Here is a 19,653-nt window from a genome sequence, read left to right as displayed (position 1 = left end):
AGAAGCATGTCCAACTAGCCCGGTTAGCAGCTAGTGTATCCTTCCCAAGGGTGCTGCTGCCGCTGAGTGCAGAAGATGGTTATAGGCATGGGAGCCAGGAAAAGTCTGAAAAGGAATGAGCAGCCGAGAGACCTGGCATTCCTTAGGCAGCTTCAAAGAGAGGTGAAGTATCTGAATCAGCGCAAGATTAAATGAGCACGGGCTGCTGCCATGTTGGCAGAACAGAGCTGTTCAGAGGCAGTTGGACAAGTTTGTGGCTGAGCCGGTTTATCCAGTGTTGAAGATGGGAAGTTACTTGTCTGCCCCAGCTTACTTCGCTCCCAAGGATCCCTTTCGGTAAGTCTTGTGCAGGATTAGCAGTCGACCTTCCAAGTGTCGTTTTCCCCCCTGTAATGCTATGCTACCCTATCCTATCCTAAGCAGTTGGCATGCGAGGTGTGAAGAACACGGGACAGTGCTTGTGTGCAGGGAACAGCCAGCCTCAAACTGGGATCCTGTCTTGCTTGGAGGAGGTGATGGGAAAGATCCTTATTACCAGCCTCTTTGCAGCTCTCTGGTACAGGGGTATGGCACCTGTTTTGTGAGATAGTCTGTGCAGCCCAGCAAGCAGGCTCCTTGGCAGAGCAACACTGTATATGCCACTTTACCCCGTGCCCCTGTGCTTTGCGCTGCCCCCAGAGGAATGAGATTACTATGGCTGCTGCTGCGTATGTCTCTTCCAAAGCTACTTGTGCTTGGGCATAGCACAGGGTGAGGTGAGGTGCTGCTGTTGGCAGTTCAAGGAGGTGATGTAATCTGCTGTGAGGCAGTGCATAATCTTGTCGAGAAAAGAAATAAGTACTTTGCAGATAACTAGGGATAAGGAGCACACTTATGTGGAAAAGATTCTTCTCCTGTGATACTCTGGTTTATATTAACAACCATGCTTGGTCCAGTTGAACAAATGAGGCTTGAGAAAGGTGACAGCTACAGAATGAGGCTTTGATTGCATTACATAGTGAAAACTGTTAGTGGGGCTGAACACAGTCAGGATGGTGACTGACCCTGATGTGCTGATAAGGTGAATGGTTGGGGAAAGGCACAGCTTGCAGTTTCATTGTCTCCCTGCTATCCCCTCCACTCGGATTTGCTCATTATTGATCCTGTTCCTGCAAACACTTTTGTACTGCTTTGGGAGTAAGGAGCCTTTTGTTAAAACAGTCTAGGATAGGAGTAAATACTGCTGTGCAATTGCTAAGCTGCTTTAGGCAACTTTCTGAAACAGCATCAGCTTTCAGAAGAAGGAAAGTGAGAAGACATATTATTTGTAATATGTGTAGGGCATCACGCTAGGCCATGGATACACCTTCTCGTGTCTCAAAAGGGTTTTGCATAGCCAGAGCTTAAACACTCTGTCTTCTAGTACTGAATCTGTTTTCTAGCATCCATTCTTCCTTGCTAGTGTCTCTTATGTAGCCAGTGCACATACTTCTACTAAACCTTTGGGTTAGCTGCAGGCTGGGGTTACATGTTACTCTGCAGCTTTCTGTCTGCGTGACTGTCCTCTCCCCTGCTCTGCTGCAGAATTGGCACCACAGCTCTTCTGAGCCTGTCTAGCGTTAACTGATCCAGCCTGACAGTATGTGTGAGGGGTGCATTTTGTTAATGAGCCCTTCTCAAAGGGATCTGTCTCTTCAGTGCCAGGGATGTTTTTGCTTCCATGAGGGTATTAGCTTTCATTTTAGATGTAAAAGAGATGCCACTTCAATTGAATCTCCCATCTCACTGAAAACCAGGCTGGATACCTGTTGTGACCTGATCCTCCCACCAACCCCCACAAAAACAAGGAGCCATCAAGGAGCTATTTGTGAACTCTTTCTGCACCTGCTGTGCTACAGAGCATCAGGGCTGAACACTGCACTTTTGGATGCTGTCTGGGGTTCCTGGAGGATGGCTATGGGATGCAGATTAAATTAATCTGGGAAGTGAAGAATCATAATGTATGGGACTGTATAATCAGAGCAGGGCTCTGCAGCTCTGAAAATGGTGGCTGGGCAGCAAGAGGAAGGTATGGCTGTTACCAGTCCTCCAAGAAACTTGATTACCATGCTTTGTTAACTCTGTAATAAGAATACCAAACTATGTAGGAGAAGATAGTGGTTTCTAATAAAAGACAGAGGAGCAAGAAATCTTCCTCTTCCTTTCTTTTGGTTGTGGTGACTGGCAAAGATTTGCTGCTTAATACCTGTGGAAGTAATTGTATTTCTGTCTCAGCTGATGCGAGCCCTGGCAATGGCAGTGCTGCAGTGGCACGCACACTAAGTGAGGAGGGAAAGGAAGCAGTGATAACTCTTGTATCTTCTGTGATAAAATTCTGACATATCTCTTCATGAGAATCATGTGGAACAGTCATGTGATGCCTTTATCATTTGGGTGAAGGCACTGAAATAGTTGAAAGGTCTTGAAGCTGTACCTGTGTGCTGACAGCCAGTTCTCCACAGCCAGCAAATCTAAAGCCTCTGCTCCATTGCAGAATGCATGGCAAGCAGCAACAGAAGGTGCTGCTTGGCAATATGGGCCATAGCCATGTCCTTTTGCTGCAGTCATTAACGAAGCAGCCACTTAGCCCCATTACCAGCGTCTACCCTCTATGGGGCTGGTTGCTTTGTTCCTATTGCCTCACTGCCCTGGGTGGGGTTCTGAGCCTTAAGCTGCAAACTTGTCCTGCCTAGATTTGTTTAATTGCATAGCAAAGAACTGACTGCTTGCTCCACCTCTTTACCTTCATTTTGCTATGGGTGTGTTCCAAATTAGATACCAGTGCTTATTTCTGGATGGAAGCTAACTAATCAAAGTGCTGTAAGGTTGGAGTCAAACCATGAAGAAGTAGGGGAAAGGTAAAGGGAAGATGAGTGTATGTGATCCTCTGGAACCCATCTAAACAGAACTGCCGGTGTGTTGCTTTTGCAGCAGTTTTAGATTTTCTTAGGGAGAAAAAGGTTGAAGGTGAAATTGAAAAGGGGTGAGGAAGGGAAGGTGTTGTGCTTAAAACCAACTAACTAACTAACTCACCTGCTTGGAGAGAACTTGGACAGAGAGTGAAGTCTTCTCCAGTGTTGCTGTCTGCATCCCAAGTGCAGGTCTGGTCACAGCTCTGTTTGAAGATGTAATCACCGTGGAAGCACGTACTGGTACAGGCATGCACGCAGGAGTTGGATAAGTCTGAGGGATCTGATTTGCCCGTGCTGAGCCAGATGTTCCTGCCACAAGGCGATAGAAATCTTTGCTGTTAGTCTCCACTTGCTCTTTTCTCCCTCCCACTCACCCACTTGATCACTCAGCGTGGGGTATTTACTGCAAATGAAAGCCAAAGGCTAGTGGGTGAAGGCAAAATGCATTGCAATGCCTTCTAGGTCTCTTGCATACCATGAGCAGAGTGTAACCATGACAGTGCCTCGAGGCTGAGGCTGTAATGATGCTTGTACCATGTATAGTATAGCAGCGTTAAGTTACTGCTCCCCCTGCCTCAGACAAAATTGGCAGGGCCTGTTGCACATGCTGGAGTTCCTTCCCATCACTGAGGAAGGGGGGGCTGAGGGGGAACAGGATTTGGAGCTCCTCAGCTGGGAGAATAAACACTATAAGAGCCAAATACATTAGAGGGAGCAACTTTCCTGAGGGTAGGGTACGGCACTGAATACCTCATGAGGTGTGTTTTCCCCTAAAACCATAGGCTGATTACAAGCAGCTTCACCTTGTTGCTTTACAGTCTCTTGAGATGAAGCAAATAATTCTTTCCATGTTGGAGCATGACCACTTCGCGTATCATCACGCTCATTACAAGCTGGTGGAGTTTACAAGGACTGACTCTGGCACAAATAAGCTTTCAGGAAGCTTGTGAAAGGTGAAGTCTACAACATAGTAGACCTGACAGCATGTAGAATGTGCACCTCCACTGCCACTAGCTGACCTCAGTGCTGTCCAGGGGGCATACACCCAACAACACCCACACCCTGGTGCCAGGGATTCCCCTCCAACATAGTCCCTGAGACAGTTGTTGGGGTAAGGGGCTGAAGCAGCTCTTCCTTCCACCTTTGGGAAAGCATCCTGCTGACAACAGCGTTGGTCCTTGAGGTGTTTCTTTGAACCAGTTACTGGTGACTCACCCACCTTGGATTCTGCGCTCAGAAATTGAGATACCAGACTCGTAATACCAAATACCAATACTGGATTAATTTCCCTTTTAAAGTCTGAGAACATGTTGCCCAGGGCTAATGGAATAATCTTTAGTGATGCAACTGCTGTCTGTGCCTTATCTCTCCATTAGTCACACCTCCATGCTGCAGATGTTAAACTCCCTTGCCTGGCGCATCCTGCTGAGGCAGGATTATTTTGTGTTCAGGAACCCTGAAGATCTGGATTCTGCTTGTGATTTGCTAAAATGACATCTGTAGTAGAATTGCTGCATCTTTTTCCTTGTTTTTTTTGGGTGGGAGGGAGGGTAGATCGAGGATTAATAATGGCTGCTTGTTGCTCTGTGTGCTGGGCAGCCCTGCAGCTGGAAGCTTGCTTCCAGGAAGAGGGAGAAAGCACAGGAGCAGAATCTATAATGCAGAATTTATAAACCTACTGATGTGCTTTAATAAATGGATGGGATTTGCTTTAAACTTTGGAAGCTTGTCTTTTCCTTTATATTGGGTGATACCACCTCTCCTTACAAACCTTGTGTCTAGTCCAGTTGAAAAAGCATTGGGAAATGGAGGGGTTTAGTACATCCATAACTGGAAGAGCTGATGGTGACCTGCTGATGAACTTTCTCTCCATGCAGAAGAGGCCCTTTTTCATTGGTTTGTGACTTGTTGCCAACTGGAACTTTGTTCCTTTGTTTCCTTCAAGGTGCTCTGAATGTCAGGATCCCCTCACTAACTGGTACCATGAGAAAGATGGGAAGCTGTACTGTCACAAAGACTACTGGGGGAAGTTTGGGGAATTTTGCCATGGCTGCTCTCTGCTGATGACTGGACCTGTAATGGTAAGGCCTCTGAGGGACTCTTGCCTGGAGGCAGAACATGCCTGCCTCCAACTCCTCCAACTTGGCTGGGAGTTGCCCTAGCTGTTCAGATAACCAAATAAACTGAAGGTAATAGCCTCTTACTGTGCTAATCTCTAATCAGAGATTAGAAATGAGGCTTATGTGTGCATCTTCTACATAAAGATTACTTTTGAACAGGGGTAGCTCTTAAAGGAGGGGGTTATGAGGATCTGAAGCATCAAAGACAGTAAGGTGCTGAAATGCACAAGCATGAGAAGTAGAAAGGTGATTAAGGGGACATCTGTTCAGTTTCTTTAGCACAAGTGCTTCAGTGTCTCCATGGGGTGATTTTCCACTGCACTGCAGTCAAACCTCTCAGCCTCAGGATAAGCAGCAGGTTCTGGCTTTGGGAAAGGTTGCCATCCACATCCCACCTATACTGTGGCCAGAGTGGGTTTCTTGAAGTGTCTTGAAATAGTGCTAACCTCAATTGCTTTGAAGCATTGAACTCTGCCTGCACAATATGGGGCTCACCTAAATGTTCCCATCCTTGCCACAACCTTGCAAATAATTAAACTTTAAAGCTGTCAAGAATGAAATATAGCCAGCATTTTTCTGAGGCCTAAATAAAAGCAGCATGGCACTCAGTAATGATTGCTACCTCAAAGGGAAGTACTTAGAAAAGCACAGATGATTTCTCATTGCCTGCAGAAGTCTTTGCAAAATACTGTCAATAAGAGAAGTTCTTATAAGGAAAAGAGAGAAACAGATCAATGAATAAAAATATTCTTTAAAGGTGTTTTGTTGTCTCAGTCTCAACTCACCTTTTTTTTCCTGTCAGCTGGCTGGTAAACTATCTGAATTTGTGCGTTGCAGGTCTGCCAAGAAAAAACCAGCCCTTTCAGCCTTATGAATTCAGGCATAACATTAGTTATCTTGCCAAGAGCAACTGAACAGGAAGGTTTAATAGGTTTAATAGCTTGTTTACTAGTCTGCAGCAGACTATCAACTGTTTTTGATAGTTGAGAAGCTGCCAAATATAGCAGAGGTTCCTGACACAAGGTTTACTTTGCATGTTGACATGTTTGTTTCAGAGAAGATTAGCAAACAGGGTGCCAAGGATGGTGTTCAGGAAAGGTAGAGTGGGCTAATAAAACTCTCCAGTGAAAAGCTGCCACTTGATTTGAGATCTGAATGAACATATTAAGGAGAGGAAAGCCATAGCTGCATCTGCTGATGGGTTTTGGCCCTGCTAAGCTACTCCCTTTTCTGTCTGTAGGTGGCTGGCGAATACAAGTATCACCCTGAGTGCTTTGCTTGTATGAGCTGCAAAGTGATCATTGAAGATGGGGACACTTACGCACTCGTGCAACATTCCACTCTCTACTGGTAAGATGGGCTGCAAGCTTTGCCACAGAGCTGCTCCCTGCTGGATGTGTAAGCCACGTTTAGCTGGCTCAGTGTGGGACAGCTCAATGCTACACTAAGGAATGCCAGGAAGCTGCCTTTTGGGGGAGGGAGGAATGGTATAAGCACTAAACACTGTAAGTTACGGTCAATGAGAGAACTTAGAAGTGCAAGTTTGGCAGGGGGGATAGGACACTGCTATAATGACTTTCTTCACTTCTTTTAGTGGAAAATGCCATAACCAGATTGTGCTGACACCAATGATAGAAAAACACTCTACTGAGTCTCTGCGTGAGCAGCTGCCTTATACGCTGACCCTCATCTCCATGCCAGCAGCTACTGACGGCAAGAGGGGGTTCTCTGTGTCTGTCGAAGGTGGCTGCTCCAGTTATGCCACTGCTGTCCAGGTGAAAGAGTGAGTATGACCAGGTCGTGTGTAATGTACATGTCTGTGCTGAGGGAGCTGGTAAAAATTCCGTAGCACTACTGTCCTGCCAGCTGCTTTAACTGATGAGGGGACTTGTCTCAGCACAACAGGGACAGCTAACAGCTGTTTGTGTTTGGTCTCCATTTCACTCATGTACTTAAGTGATAACTTTATTTCTCAGAGCTATTCTTCATCAAAAACTTTTGGAGAATGTTATTCTTCATACAAAACATTTGCAGAATTGTGATGGACTAACAATTTTTGCCATTGGTCAAAGGAAGAGCTCTCCCCAGACCAGCTCCGACCTAAGCACTTGGTCTAACAGTAGCTCCCTGTGTTGGTAGATTAGCGTTGTTTTATTTCAGAATACCAATATGAAGGGAAGCATCAGACATCAAATGTTTTCTATAATTTGGGCTAAACTGACTTCACACACACGCGGTAATTCCCATGTTTAGAGTGAACAGGATGCACATCAGCCCAGATGTCCGGAACGCCATCCACCCTGCAGATCGTATCCTGGAGATTAATGGAGCTCCTATTCGTACATTACAAGTGGAGGAGGTGGGTAGAGTTCTGTTCTGAAGCCTCCTTCTCTTCTGCCTTCCTACAGCTTTTCTGTTTCTTGGCACTGTTCTCCCACCCTATACACAGTGTGTGTACACCCATAGTACCCATGCTGGAAGTAGGAATAAGCATGAAGACATGCTTTGCTACCCCTTGCAGCTGAAGAGGAAAATGTAACAGATGGAGATGCGATTAGGATGCAGGTCTGATTTTGTGGCATTCAGACATGAAGGGACGTAATAAAAGTGTAGGGCTGTGACATCTCAAAGGACAGAGAGACTGTGAAGAGTCTTCATGCTAGTGAAGTCAACTGTTCTGATCATTTTAGAGGCAACTGCTAAGAGACAAAGCCGCAGCTGATCCTAGGGATGAGTTTTCCATTGCAGTAAAAAAAGTCTTTGATGTCTATATTTACAAGTAAAAAGTATTTGATGCCTGCATTTCTGTCAGGTGATGCTGAAAGAGTAGTGAGAATACCATTGCCTTCACTATGCAAGAGTTTTATTTACTGTCAGTGCTGAAGAGGAGCACAGTAGACATCTCTCAGACAAACCTCCATGTAGCTTTTGCAAAGCAGGTTTTTGCAGCACTGTTCAGGATAGAAGCTTGTGTTGTTTATCAACACTTCTGAGTTGATAGTTGATATTCTGAGAAGTGTTAAAAAGCATTTCGTAGAACCATAGAATACCAGGTTGGAAGGGACCTGCAGGATCAACTGCTTCAACCTTTCTTGGCAAAAGTGTGGTCTAGACAAGACAGCCCAGCACCCTGGCCAGCCAAATCTGGAAAGTGTCCAACGCTGGGGAATCCATTTCCCTGGGGAGAGTATCTTAATGGCTGATTGTTCTTAATTGTCCTCTTGAGTCCCGTCTGAATCTCCCCAGGAGTAACTTGTGCCCATTACCCCTCATCTTTTCCTTGTGACTCCCTGTAAAAAGGGAGTCTCTGTCTTGTAGCCACCCTTTAAATACTGGAACATGGTCATAAGGTCTCCCCTAAATCTTCTTTTCTCCAGGCTGAACAAACCCCCCTTTCTCAGCCTTTCCTCATATAACAGGATGCCCAGTCCTTGGATCATCTTTGTGACCCTTTTCTGGACTTTCTCTACCCTGTCCATACCATTTTTGTATAGGTCATTTGTAGGTGACCAGAAAGGAGAAGGTTTGAATAGCATAACAACCTCTGTATTACTACCTTGATCTGCCTGCATGCAACTAAACCACAGCTGTGGAGTGCTCTCACTGGACTCTCTATTCTGATTGCTGAGGGGCATTCTGCTGCGTCTCCTCTGTCTCCTGTCATTATGTTCCTCCTTTGTGCTATCATCCTGTGCTTTGGTTTGACTTCAGGTGGAGGAGCTGATCCGCAAGACAAGCCAGACACTTCAGCTGCTGATAGAGCATGACCCTGTCTCGCAGCGCTTGGACAGGCTTCGTCTGGACTCCCATCTTCCCACCCACATAAAGCCACCCATTTCCCCGCGCTCCCTCTCACCACTGGACATCAAGGAGAATCTGGAAGGAACGCTCCGACGGCGCTCCCTCAGGTAAAGACCTGGAAGTGCTGCCTCTGACCTTGCTTGCCTTTGCCCTGTGCTACTTGGCTGGGCTGCTCTGTGCCTGCAGAGACATGACCCATCTCTGATAATGAGCCTTGGTATAAACCATTGGCGAAGCAATGGAGAGCTTTAGATTGAGCTATTGACATGTGTTCTCTCCATTCCCTTTCAGATGGCAAACTTTCCTTAATAAAAAATAATGGAGCTCTACTTTTAACATAGAAAAGCTACTAAGTTTTGCAGTTAGCAAATGGAAAGGTCTGATTTTTACCAGCCTTAAATGGCTGAGGAAGAATGTGTCCTTAAAGGGAAATATAGCTCAGACATGGGACTTGGGGAAAATCTTGTCTTCCTAGTATTGGCAACTCAGTTGCTCATTTAGTCATTTACCAGTATTTTAATCTTTGTTTAGAGATAGCAAGTGCTGTGTCTTCACAGCTTCCTCCTCCTCCTGTTCACAGAGCTCCCCCTCCAACAGTCCAGGAGATGTGTTGCTGTTAGGCAGCCCTGACCTGGAAGCTGCTCTAGGTTTGTAAAGAGCTTCCACAGTGCTGAGAGAGCGTCTGGCTTTTGCGGTACAAAGAGCACTGAAACGCAACTAGAAGCTGGACCTTTAGGAGCTAATGATGGGATATGTTGGACAAAAGGTTTCCTAGCAGCTTCCCTCATCTTTCTGTCTCCTTTGTTTTCTAGGCGAAGTAACAGCATTTCTAAGTCTCCTGGTCCCAGTTCTCCAAAGGAACCACTTCTCCTGAGCCGTGACATCAGTCGTTCAGAATCCCTACGATCCTCTTCTAGCTGCTCCCAGCAAATCTTCCGGCCCTGTGACCTGATTCATGGAGAAGTGCTAGGAAAAGGATTTTTTGGACAAGTAATCAAGGTGAGGGAGGTCCCCAAGCATTCATCATTTACTTTGATTACAGCAGTATCTGCCTATCTCAGAATCCTTCGCCACTGTCTCAGTGGCCTTTGCCTTGCTGATAGTGATTGGTGATGGAACTTGCCTGGTTTGCTCCATGAGATCCATTTCTCTTTCATTCCTTGACCATGAGTGTCTCTGGCTGCAGGCAGTTTTGACTTTGTCCCCTTTGAATGCCAACCTTGGGCTTACATACTCATCTCTTGAGTTAGATTTAGAGCTCCAGAGTGCCTGTGTCACAGCAACCACCTGCGTGAGTTGGGAGAATGGGGAACAAACTACACTTTCTCTTATGAACATCTTTCCTATGAAGAGGTGCATTCAACTTCCCAGTACAGCATTTCTCACTCTCCCTTGGTGTGCCATGCTGGGAGATTTGCCAGGCTGATGTAGTGACCACCTCTGAACCCCCAGCAGAGCCTAAATGGCTTGTCAGTGGTCAGTTCTTGCATGATTCTCACAGTTAAAATCTCCATTAATAGCAGTTCTCTAGTATTTAAGCCCCAGTCTTGACTGAGGGTGCTTCAGCAGCTATTCACCATGTTATGGGACTTCTCTCCTTACACCTGTATAAACTTCAGGTGTCCAGCCACCATATTCACTTCATGCTTCCATGGGAGGTGGTGAGCCAGTACTACAGACCCAATGCTTTTGATCCATACTAATGAGCATTTCTCTTCTCCTCTGCTCATAGAGAAATAACAGGTCCAGGTAAGCAGAACCTTTCCTGTCTCGCATGCTTTTGTCATCTGTGTCCCCACAGTTAATGGCACAAAGACTTTTTTTCTTTCTGCTCAAGTTACCCAATAGCCATCCTGTTCTGGTGCATGCTCTGGGAGTTGAAATTGCCCTCTTAGAGGTTCATGATGTCACTTGTTTCAGTTTTGCTGGTATGTCAGCTTAAGAATGCCACCTAGCCTTGTCTTGTCTTTGTCTCTTCACTTATCTTTATCTTTGGGTATTAGATGTCCCTGGCTTTCATATCCCTGGCTGAAATGTGTAGTGTTCCCTGGCTCACTACTTGTTTATGGATGCTTGATTTCAGATGGGAGCAGAGGAATACTGTACTCTTGCTTTTGTTGTGTTATTCCATGCATTTGTATTCCACGTGTATCAGCCGTGTTATGTCCCACGGTTCTAAACAGAACTAGTGTGCCACAGTGTTTGAAAAAGCTTATAAACTTCCTAAATACTATAACTGGGTCTTGTGTTCTGGATTGCAGGTCTAGAGGTTTTCCAAAAGGCTTTTTGTTTTAAAGGGTATGAGGCCTTTCTTGAGCTTCAGATTGACTGCTTCTGGTGCAGCAAGTACTGGATCTGATCACAACAGTTCCCTTCTGTTCCTAGAGAGAAGGTGGTAGTTTAGTTAGGTGGAGATCTTAGGAAGACTAAGCTGTCCAAATTAAGCAACTGAAGGGGAGAGGATTTCCAGGAAAACCTGTTTATCAGAATTTGGACCCTTTCTGCTCACTCATGCACCTGGTGCCAGCAAGGCAGAGGTAGTTAAAAGAAACCTCTAGAATACAGCAAAATGACAGGAACTAGTTGGATACAGGCAAACAGCTCTTGAGGAACTGGAAAGGCTTTCCATGTCCAGAGACAGAAAATGTATTACCTGGTGTTTACAGTGGATTTCTGTGTCTTTGCCACCGTTCTGGGACATTCCTTGCAAGTAGCAATACACCGCTCCCAAGGAGCATGGTAAAATAACTGCTTTCTGCCTTAACTGAACAGCCTGTACATTCCAGTTCTGCTTGCGCATGAGTAACTTCGATAAGCTCATCAGAAACCACCAGGCTTCAGAGTCTTCACAAAACCAAAGCATGTAGTAATGTAGATGTGGGTTGTTTGGTTTGGTTTCTGATGCAAGTGAACATGGGTTCCTTTGCCGATTCAGAATGTAGTTGTTAGGGTCTGTGTACAAAATGTGGGCAAATACTTTCTGGAACGGAACTTAAGGCATGCACAAGTACAGAGCTGATGCCTTCAGAGGCTTCGACAGCCTGTATGCGTGCTCAGCCCTATGCTACCTAACGTGGAGACTTCAGCTCTGGTTCTTGGGATGCTGTTGGTCTCCTGGTATGATCCTCTGTGAGTGTTAGGTAGTTTCTGGTTTACATACAGGATCTCTGCTGAATTTTGCAGGAAGAAATGTTATGCTGTTTTTTGCAGATCCCCAGGCTCTGAATCTCCTCCCATCTGTTTCCCACTCTGTACGGAAGGGAATGTTACCCTCTCTTTCAGAAGAGTTGCAAGAGCTTTGGAGCTATGTATTCTTGAACCTTGCCTGTAGTTGTGGTTTCTGTTTCCACCAGGTGACTCACAAAGCAACAGGAAAGGTGATGGTGATGAAGGAGCTGATTCGCTGTGATGAGGAAACACAGAAGACTTTTTTGACAGAGGTAGGAGCAGGATTGCAAAAAGCTTTTGAGCCAGCAGCGTGTGGCACTCTCTTCCGTCTTATCCATGGAGTGATCATGCCAGCATCCTGGCAGGAATCAAGGCACTGAGGAGGGAGACAGCACACAGAGAAAAGCTGACATGAGCTGAATGTTTGCTGCAACAAAGTGTGACTCACACTGAGCACCAGACATGGCTTCAGTTCCCAGTTCATTAATTTTTCAGTGATAAAAAGCAGCCTGAGGCAAGTGGAGCTGTGCACTACGTAAAGGATTTATCCTTTGAGCCTTGTGCATAAATACAAATGATGAGGGCCAGTATCTGTAAGATATTTAAGACTCCTCCTGTATTTAAACTATTTTCTTGTTGGCTGTCTAGCATGCTTTTTAAAGTCAGATTTAGCTTAAAGGTAGCTCCTTAAACACCTGATGCTGCTATTCCAGCCCTGGCACATACCGCACAGGCCAGATAGCTGCCCTGGAGAGCTCCTGGCTCTTAAAAGTTAGCCAAACTTAAGAGTGCTCTCCTTAAAGACTAATTGCTCTCCTTAAAGGTTAATTGCACAGCATGAAAATGAAGAAGCAACATTTAACTGATTGCTTAAGATTAGGGTTTGAGTGTACTCTGTGACTCCTAGGGGGGACCTCTAGCATTGTCACCACTGAGCAGATCTGTCAGGACTTGTTTCATTGCCTTCTTTGGGGTGGGATGTCTCTGCTTCCCAGGTGAAAGTGATGCGCAGCTTGGTTCACCCCAATGTGCTGAAGTTCATTGGTGTACTGTACAAGGACAAGAAGCTGAATCTCCTCGCTGAGTACATCGAGGGAGGCACCCTGAAGGACTTCCTTCGCAATGCAGTGAGTATGGAAGCCTAGTAGACCTCTGCTCAATGAGGCTGACTGTGGTGTTGGTTGTACCAGCCTTATGGTACTTTTGTTAGTCTTCTCCTCTGGGGCTGTGTGGAAAAGCTTCTTCATACCTGTGGGTAGCCTGAGACAGAAATCGCTTTCTTCCTGGGGCTGTATCATTTTTCTCTGGCTGCTGCAAGAGTCCCTGTTGCAGACGAATTGCTGTCACTAATTGGCTGGTAAGACAGGCTCTGACCATTGAGGACTTGTCTTTCAGGACCCGTTTCCCTGGGAGCAGAAGGTCAGCTTTGCCAAAGGAATTGCCTCTGGAATGGTGAGTTGGACTGTTCCTTTGTCACAGAGAAAACTTCCAGGGTCAGGGTTAGCTGCTTCAGCAGGGTGGTGTATGAGGGGTTTTGGATGCTGCCTGGCTACTAGTACCTGGCTGTTGAGGTCTTTTAAATGTGAAGGGACACATTCCCCTGGGAACCCCTAACACCAAGTTTTCTTCCTCTGTTTCAGGCTTACTTGCACTCCATGTGCATCATTCACAGAGACCTGAATTCACACAATTGCCTAATCAAATTGGTGAGCTACACCTCTGTTCCCCACAGCATGCTGCTCCCCTCCTTGTCATTTTCCTCCCTCGGTTTTCTCCACGTGATCTTTCCTCTTTTGTCAGAATGGAACTGATTTCAGAGAGGCTTTTAGTGCCCTAAACAAGGGAGCTTCATCTTCACAAAGGATTTTCCAGACTGATCTAGCTTTCACTGTTTCTTCATTCTGTTCTCTCATCCCCTTTCCTGTGGTAGCATCTCCTATTAACAGCCACGTTACAAGAGCCGGTCCAGTTCTGTTTCTTATCTCAAATATGAAATGTTCTTTGCAGCTGCTTCTGTTCTTTCAACCACTTGATGACGTTTTTGTTGGCACTCAGGATTCAGACAAGTGTGCAGGTGTGTGCACATGTGTGTGCTCTTTTTGAAATGTTAGGAGGCCACAAGATTTTTGTGTAGTTTCACTCCCTCAAGCCTTACCTTTGTTTACTGGCTGAAATATGAGATTAGCATGTGGGCTTCAAATGACCCAAAAGTCTAAACTAATTCCCAGCCAGGTAGAATAGGAAGGTCTGAAAGGAAAGGTCCAGGTTTGCCCTGGCAAAAGTAGCCAAATCAATGGGATTAGTGTTAGTGACCGCACAGAAAATAAGACAATGATGAGAAGAAATGATAGGTTGGGATTGTGAATAGGGTGTCTAGGCAGATTGCTGTGCTCAGCTGGCTGCAGGAAACCTTGTTAGTTGCCCTTACAATGTAGTTGACAGAGAAGAGGAATTGCAGGCTCTTTGCTCTTGAAAGGAGCTGAGCATTGTACTAAATCCCGTGTGCAGGATAAGACAGTGGTGGTGGCTGACTTCGGTCTGTCTCGGCTGATTGTGGAGGAAAGGAAAAAGCCCACTTTGGAGAAGCCATCGGCCAAGAAACGAACCCTACGCAAGAGTGACAGGAAGAAGCGCTACACGGTGGTTGGCAACCCGTACTGGATGGCCCCAGAGATGCTCAATGGTAAGACACTGATACCAGGGTGCAGGTGAGGTGGCAGCCTGTGACAAGGGACAGGGATGATAAGATTACTGAAAGCTCCTGGGCCCTAGTAACAACCAAACGTATTACGGTCTACAGTTTTAGACCTGCTGTGATATACAAGCTTATTTATACACACAGGTACCCTAGCTGCACTGCTTTTGCAGTACTTGACCTGGTAAGCCTTTGTACCAGCTGAGGTAATGTTTCTGGCTTGACAGGACGATTCTTCAGGAGGGCAGCAGGCCTAAACTGCTCTGATCCAGATAACAGGCAAGACAAAAGAGGTCTGAAATAAGATTGAACCTGAGATTTCTGTTTCTGTTATAATTTCTGTTATAGCCTCATGCTTTGGAACTGTCCCTTGAGACAGGAAATCATTAAACTCCAGGATGAGGCTTACATGTGCTGTTGGGTAGATCCAGGGAGAAACCATCTGCTGCCAGGTTTCCTGAAGCCTCAGGATTGGAGCGGGAGTTGTCCGAGTGCAGGGCAATCTGGTTTTGGCATGCAGCCCTCCATTGCATTAAGGATGAACTATATCCCTTAGGGAAAAAAACTGCCCCTGCAAGAGTCAAGGTAAGGGTGAAACGCAGTGGAGACAATTTCCTCCTAATAAGCAGGTCTGTCTGGCCAGGTTGGGCAGTTTGTCTAGCTACAACATCAGATGTCTCCCCCAGGGAAGGGAGGACTGGGCTTCTCCCCCCAGCACAACTCTTCTCCATGTTGCTTTCTTGTGTGCTGTTCTCTTTTCCTTCTCTCAAGGCCTACAGGTCATATAGGAGTCTGAGGCTGCTCCTCAGAGCCTGTCTCAGACCTGGCATTTATCAAAGAGACCAGCAAGAGCAGAGTCTGACATCACCTCTGAAAGCAGGGTTGTTTACCAGATACTGGCTGGGGAGCGGTGTGTCTGTAAGCAGAGAATGGGCTGCTGGAGCCAGCCTGCTCTCCCAAGTTCAGAGTGCTGCCAATGGGTCATTTATTTTCTCTGCAGTCACTGCAGCAGGGACTGGGCACTTGCTGGCTGTTGGGGAAGCTGAACAATGACTTGGTGCACTGTAGACATGCACTAGAACAGTAATCAGTGGGAATGGGCAGCAGCTTTCCACAGGTAACACTAGGATTTGCTCGGACCTCTGATACACGCAGCTTCCCTGTGCTGTCCTGTAATTCCCCACTAGAAGAAAGAAGAGGGGTTAACACAAGCGGTGGCAGTGTGCAGGAAGGTGCAGTGGGTATACATATCTTGGGGCAGCTGACCCTGCTCGGATTTAAACCCTGCTTTGTCTCCTGTTTTAGGGCTTTCCAGGCAATAGGCGTAGTAGCTTTGGACTGGCAGCTCCTGAAATAGCTGGGTGGGGAACTCTCTCTCCCAGAGTTGAATGTCTTATGTTCCCTGCAGGACAGAGCTACGATGAGACAGTGGACATCTTTTCATTTGGGATTGTTCTCTGTGAGGTAAGGCCAGGACATTACATGGCATCTTTAATAGACTTCTTCCCCACTGCCATCTTCTCGCACGCTTTGTATCAGCTATTTCTCTGAGTGTGCAATCTCTGACCTAACAGCACAGGGAATTAGGCTGGGGCTACACACTCACCCTGCCTCTGTTTTCTCAAGGAAGATAACTGCCTTGTAACTTTTTGTCCCCCAAAGAGTTTCTTCCTGGACTGAGAGTAACTGTTAAAAAGTCCATCAAGTTCGGATTGAGCCCTTGTATCCATTTGAAAGTAGATATATTCCCTAAAACTGTGATACTTTTTTCCTTTCCTACTGCCTCATTAAAAGACCAGTCAGCTGTATCTCAGCAAATTCAGGGCCCTCACTGGGGACGGCACTTCACTTCAAAGAAGGGGAAACAGAAACGTCTTTGCAGGTCAATTAATGAAGCTTGCACCCTAAAGTCTGTTGGCTTAGTTTATCTCTGAGCCAGTGCACAGTCTTAACATTATATCAGGCTTTCCTGACTCCAGAGCAAAGAGCACAACTCAAAAGCTGCAAGGTATTTTCAGTTTAAAAGGTAAGACAGTGGAAATACAGATGAAAGGCAGAGTGTTACATGTGCTGATAACACAGCAGTTACAGGGACACCAGGGAAGACCAGCAGTTTCATATTCAGTGTTTGGAAGAAGAGGACAAAGAAAATATCTGTGCATAAATCTCTGTGGCCTCATCTGGAGCTCTGTTTACACTGGGCCCTCCTCTCAGACAATGTTGTGGTTGTGAGTGATAAATTTAGGAACTTGAAAAATTTGTTTGTGGAATTACAACAATTGTTTCATCTAGAAAAAAGAAATAGTAGCAAAGAAAACAGACAAATGGGGTAGTATCATAGCAACATTTTGCTTGTCACCAAGATAAAGATGCTAAAAAAAGATGTCACACACTCAAACAGATAATAACCCTGCCAAAGTACATAACGGGCGTTCCACTGTCTAGTTACAGGATGTGGTTGTCCTGCTGAGCTGCTGGCATAGGAAAGCCTGGGTGGTTATAAATAACACCCTTTTTGTGACACCCAGTGAGGCTTTAAACCCAATATTCTTCCCCATGTGAACATTTGTAGTGACACTGACCTTGGCTGCTCTCTACTATGGGTTCCTTCCCTCCTATTACACTTTTGAGTCCTCTAGTGCTGGAGGTGATGAGTGCACCTCAGCAGGGTAGATGGTGAGCACTGGGACTTCTGAGTGCTGGGGCAGGGCTTCCTTCTGTTCCACCCAGACCCTTCCTCCAGCAGCTCTGCCTGCAACCTCCTGAGCTTTGGTTCTGGTTGTTCTCTCCACCCCTCCCCTCTGGCTGTGGAGTTGAATCTGCCAGTAACACAGGAAATCAGAGTATGTGGTGCTGTTGCCTTCACAGCATCCTTTAGGCTCCATAGAAAGTAGTTTTTCTGGTGGTGTGGTAAGATTGTGTGAGGGGAGAGATGGGCTGGTGATGCAGGTTGTGTCAATTACCTCCGATCAGGAGGGGTTGCATCACCCCCAGCAGCATACAGCACTGTTGCTGACCCAGGAGGAAGACAGGGTTGAGCTCTCTGGGAGGTGCACATCATCCTGCATCTTCTAGCAGAGACTGGGGAGAAAGAGAAGGCATTTGGGCCTTCCTTCACAACAGCAGCCACATCACCAGGTCTTGACAAAGCTTCACATGAAGTTTGTATGCAGTGCAGCGTGCAACTGGCCCCACTGGAAAGCAGGAACAGTTTCTGCTCTTTCTTTTTCACCCTAGTATTTTGATGGGGCCCCTGCCTAGTGTTGATGTTCTCTGTTAACACCCTGGAACTGTTGCTGTACATAAGCTCTTCTCTCATTTTTCCCTAGATCATAGGCCAGGTTTATGCTGACCCGGACTGTCTCCCACGCACACTGGATTTTGGCCTTAACGTCAAGCTGTTCTGGGATCCTGCTGACTGTCCTCCAGCCTTCTTCCCTCTGGCTGCTATTTGCTGCAGACTGGAACCAGAGAGCAGGTAGGGTTGGGATTTGGAGGACTCCTCTTTGTAAGCTTGGAGGATGTGTCTTTATCCCCTTAGTGAAAGGACTGCTGTGCAAGAGGGTGGAAGGCGGCTGTGTTCCAGCCTTCTGTGGGAATGCTCAAAGGCTTCCATGTGAGGAGAGACTAAATTAACAGCTTGGGAGAGAGACTGCTGTATATGGGGGAGGTCTCTGAAACAATTTCTGAGACAGAGGATAGAGGAGGAGTGGTTGTTCAGGGTTTCTCATGTACTAAAAGTAGGGGCAGACCTTGGTACCAGCTCTGAAAGGTAAGTAAGTGCTTCACTTTATTTGTCGTGAAACTTGTAGCTTCACAACAGTGTTGATGCCAAGTGGGTTCCAAAAGAGCCAGACCTCCCTGGTCATCAGCTATAAAAACAGGTAGCCCAGACAGATGGGATCTTTGCAAGTCTCAGAAGCTGAATGGGGAGGGATCGTGTCCCTGTTCACACGTCTGTGCATGGGACAGTGGCCTGGATTGACAAGTGCATCGGCCTTTTCAGATGCTCTTTCCCACTCACATTTCCTCACTGCTGCTTCTAGGCCCCCTTTTTCCAAGCTGGAAGATTCATTTGAAGCTCTCTCCCTCTACCTGGGAGAATTTGCCATCCCCCTTCCATCTGAGCTGGAGGAGCTGGACCACAACGTGAGTGTGCAGTATGGACTGAACCGTGACAAGCTACCTGACAACACAACCTAGTGAGCTCATCCTGCTGCCTGCCCCACTTCATTGGAGCCGAGTGACAGGGAGGGAGATGCACTTCAGCCACTTCCAGGGCATTAATGGAGCACCACGCTGTGCGTTCGCTGCATTGCCTCTCTCCCCATCCAACACCCCTTGTCTTGGACATCTGATTCACTGTGGATTTTTGACACGTTTCAGAAGCAAAATGGGCTGTTTCCTGCCAACTGCACCTAGGAAAGCTGCTCAACACTATTTTTATGGCTTGAGAAATGTTTCTCTGACCTTTTCAGGCTTCTTTACTGTGGTGCCTTAGAACTTGGCTGCAAGCTGTGAAGCCACCCTGGTCTGTCTGCCAGGGAGGGATTTGCTATAGGAGACTCTCCTGGGTAAAGACCAGCACTTCTGGAACTGCTTCTCCCACTGACTACCCTGCACAGAAAGCAGGGGAAATTGGACATCCAGCAAAAGTCCCCACCAGGACAGTGTGTGTGTAGGTTTGTGCATATGCTTTCCAAAACAACCCACTGAGATTCTGGCCTCCAAGTGCATCACATGGGAGTAAGTAAAAGCCCCAGGAAGTGGGCAGCTCTCCTGAAATACCTTGTCTGTGAGGAAGCGTGTATGAATTCTTGTTTTAATTTGGTTTTGTGGGGGTTTTCCCCTCCTCTGTCTCTGAATACCTCCAAAAGCCTGCGTAGAAACACTAAGACTGACCTCTGCTTGGCCCTCCTAATGGTGATCAAGGCAGGCG

The 19,653-nt window shown here is 46.5% G+C and overlaps 1 protein-coding gene across 1 annotated transcript; it reads left to right on the top strand.

The window, feature by feature from the left end:
- Window positions 1-234: 234 nt before the first annotated feature.
- Window positions 235-19,387, top strand: LIMK2 (LIM domain kinase 2). The gene is made up of 15 exons (XM_010017816.1): window positions 235-336; window positions 4,876-5,011; window positions 6,291-6,400; window positions 6,645-6,833; window positions 7,304-7,409; window positions 8,762-8,958; window positions 9,664-9,850; window positions 12,205-12,291; window positions 13,015-13,146; window positions 13,415-13,471; window positions 13,660-13,725; window positions 14,528-14,702; window positions 16,123-16,178; window positions 18,044-18,192; window positions 18,761-19,387. The coding sequence occupies exons 1-15, from the start codon at window positions 284-286 to the stop codon at window positions 18,915-18,917; spliced, it is 1,857 nt and encodes a 618-aa protein (XP_010016118.1). The 5' UTR covers window positions 235-283; the 3' UTR covers window positions 18,918-19,387.
- Window positions 19,388-19,653: the final 266 nt, after the last annotated feature.

This window comes from Nestor notabilis, unplaced genomic scaffold (genome assembly GCF_000696875.1).
Source record: "Nestor notabilis isolate BGI_N333 unplaced genomic scaffold, ASM69687v1 scaffold19837, whole genome shotgun sequence".
Taxonomy (NCBI): Eukaryota; Metazoa; Chordata; class Aves; order Psittaciformes; family Psittacidae; genus Nestor; species Nestor notabilis.
This window is presented reverse-complemented; position numbering and strand designations above follow the sequence as displayed.

Bases quoted from the DNA above. Each gene is read 5' to 3' on its own strand.
- LIMK2 (XM_010017816.1), top strand. From the start codon at position 284: ATGGGAAGTTACTTGTCTGCCCCAGCTTACTTCGCTCCCAAGGATCCC. The intron at 6,401-6,644 runs GTAAGATGGGCT...CACTTCTTTTAG, and splicing joins CAACATTCCACTCTCTACTG to TGGAAAATGCCATAACCAGA. The intron at 6,834-7,303 runs GTGAGTATGACC...TCCCATGTTTAG, and splicing joins ACTGCTGTCCAGGTGAAAGA to AGTGAACAGGATGCACATCA.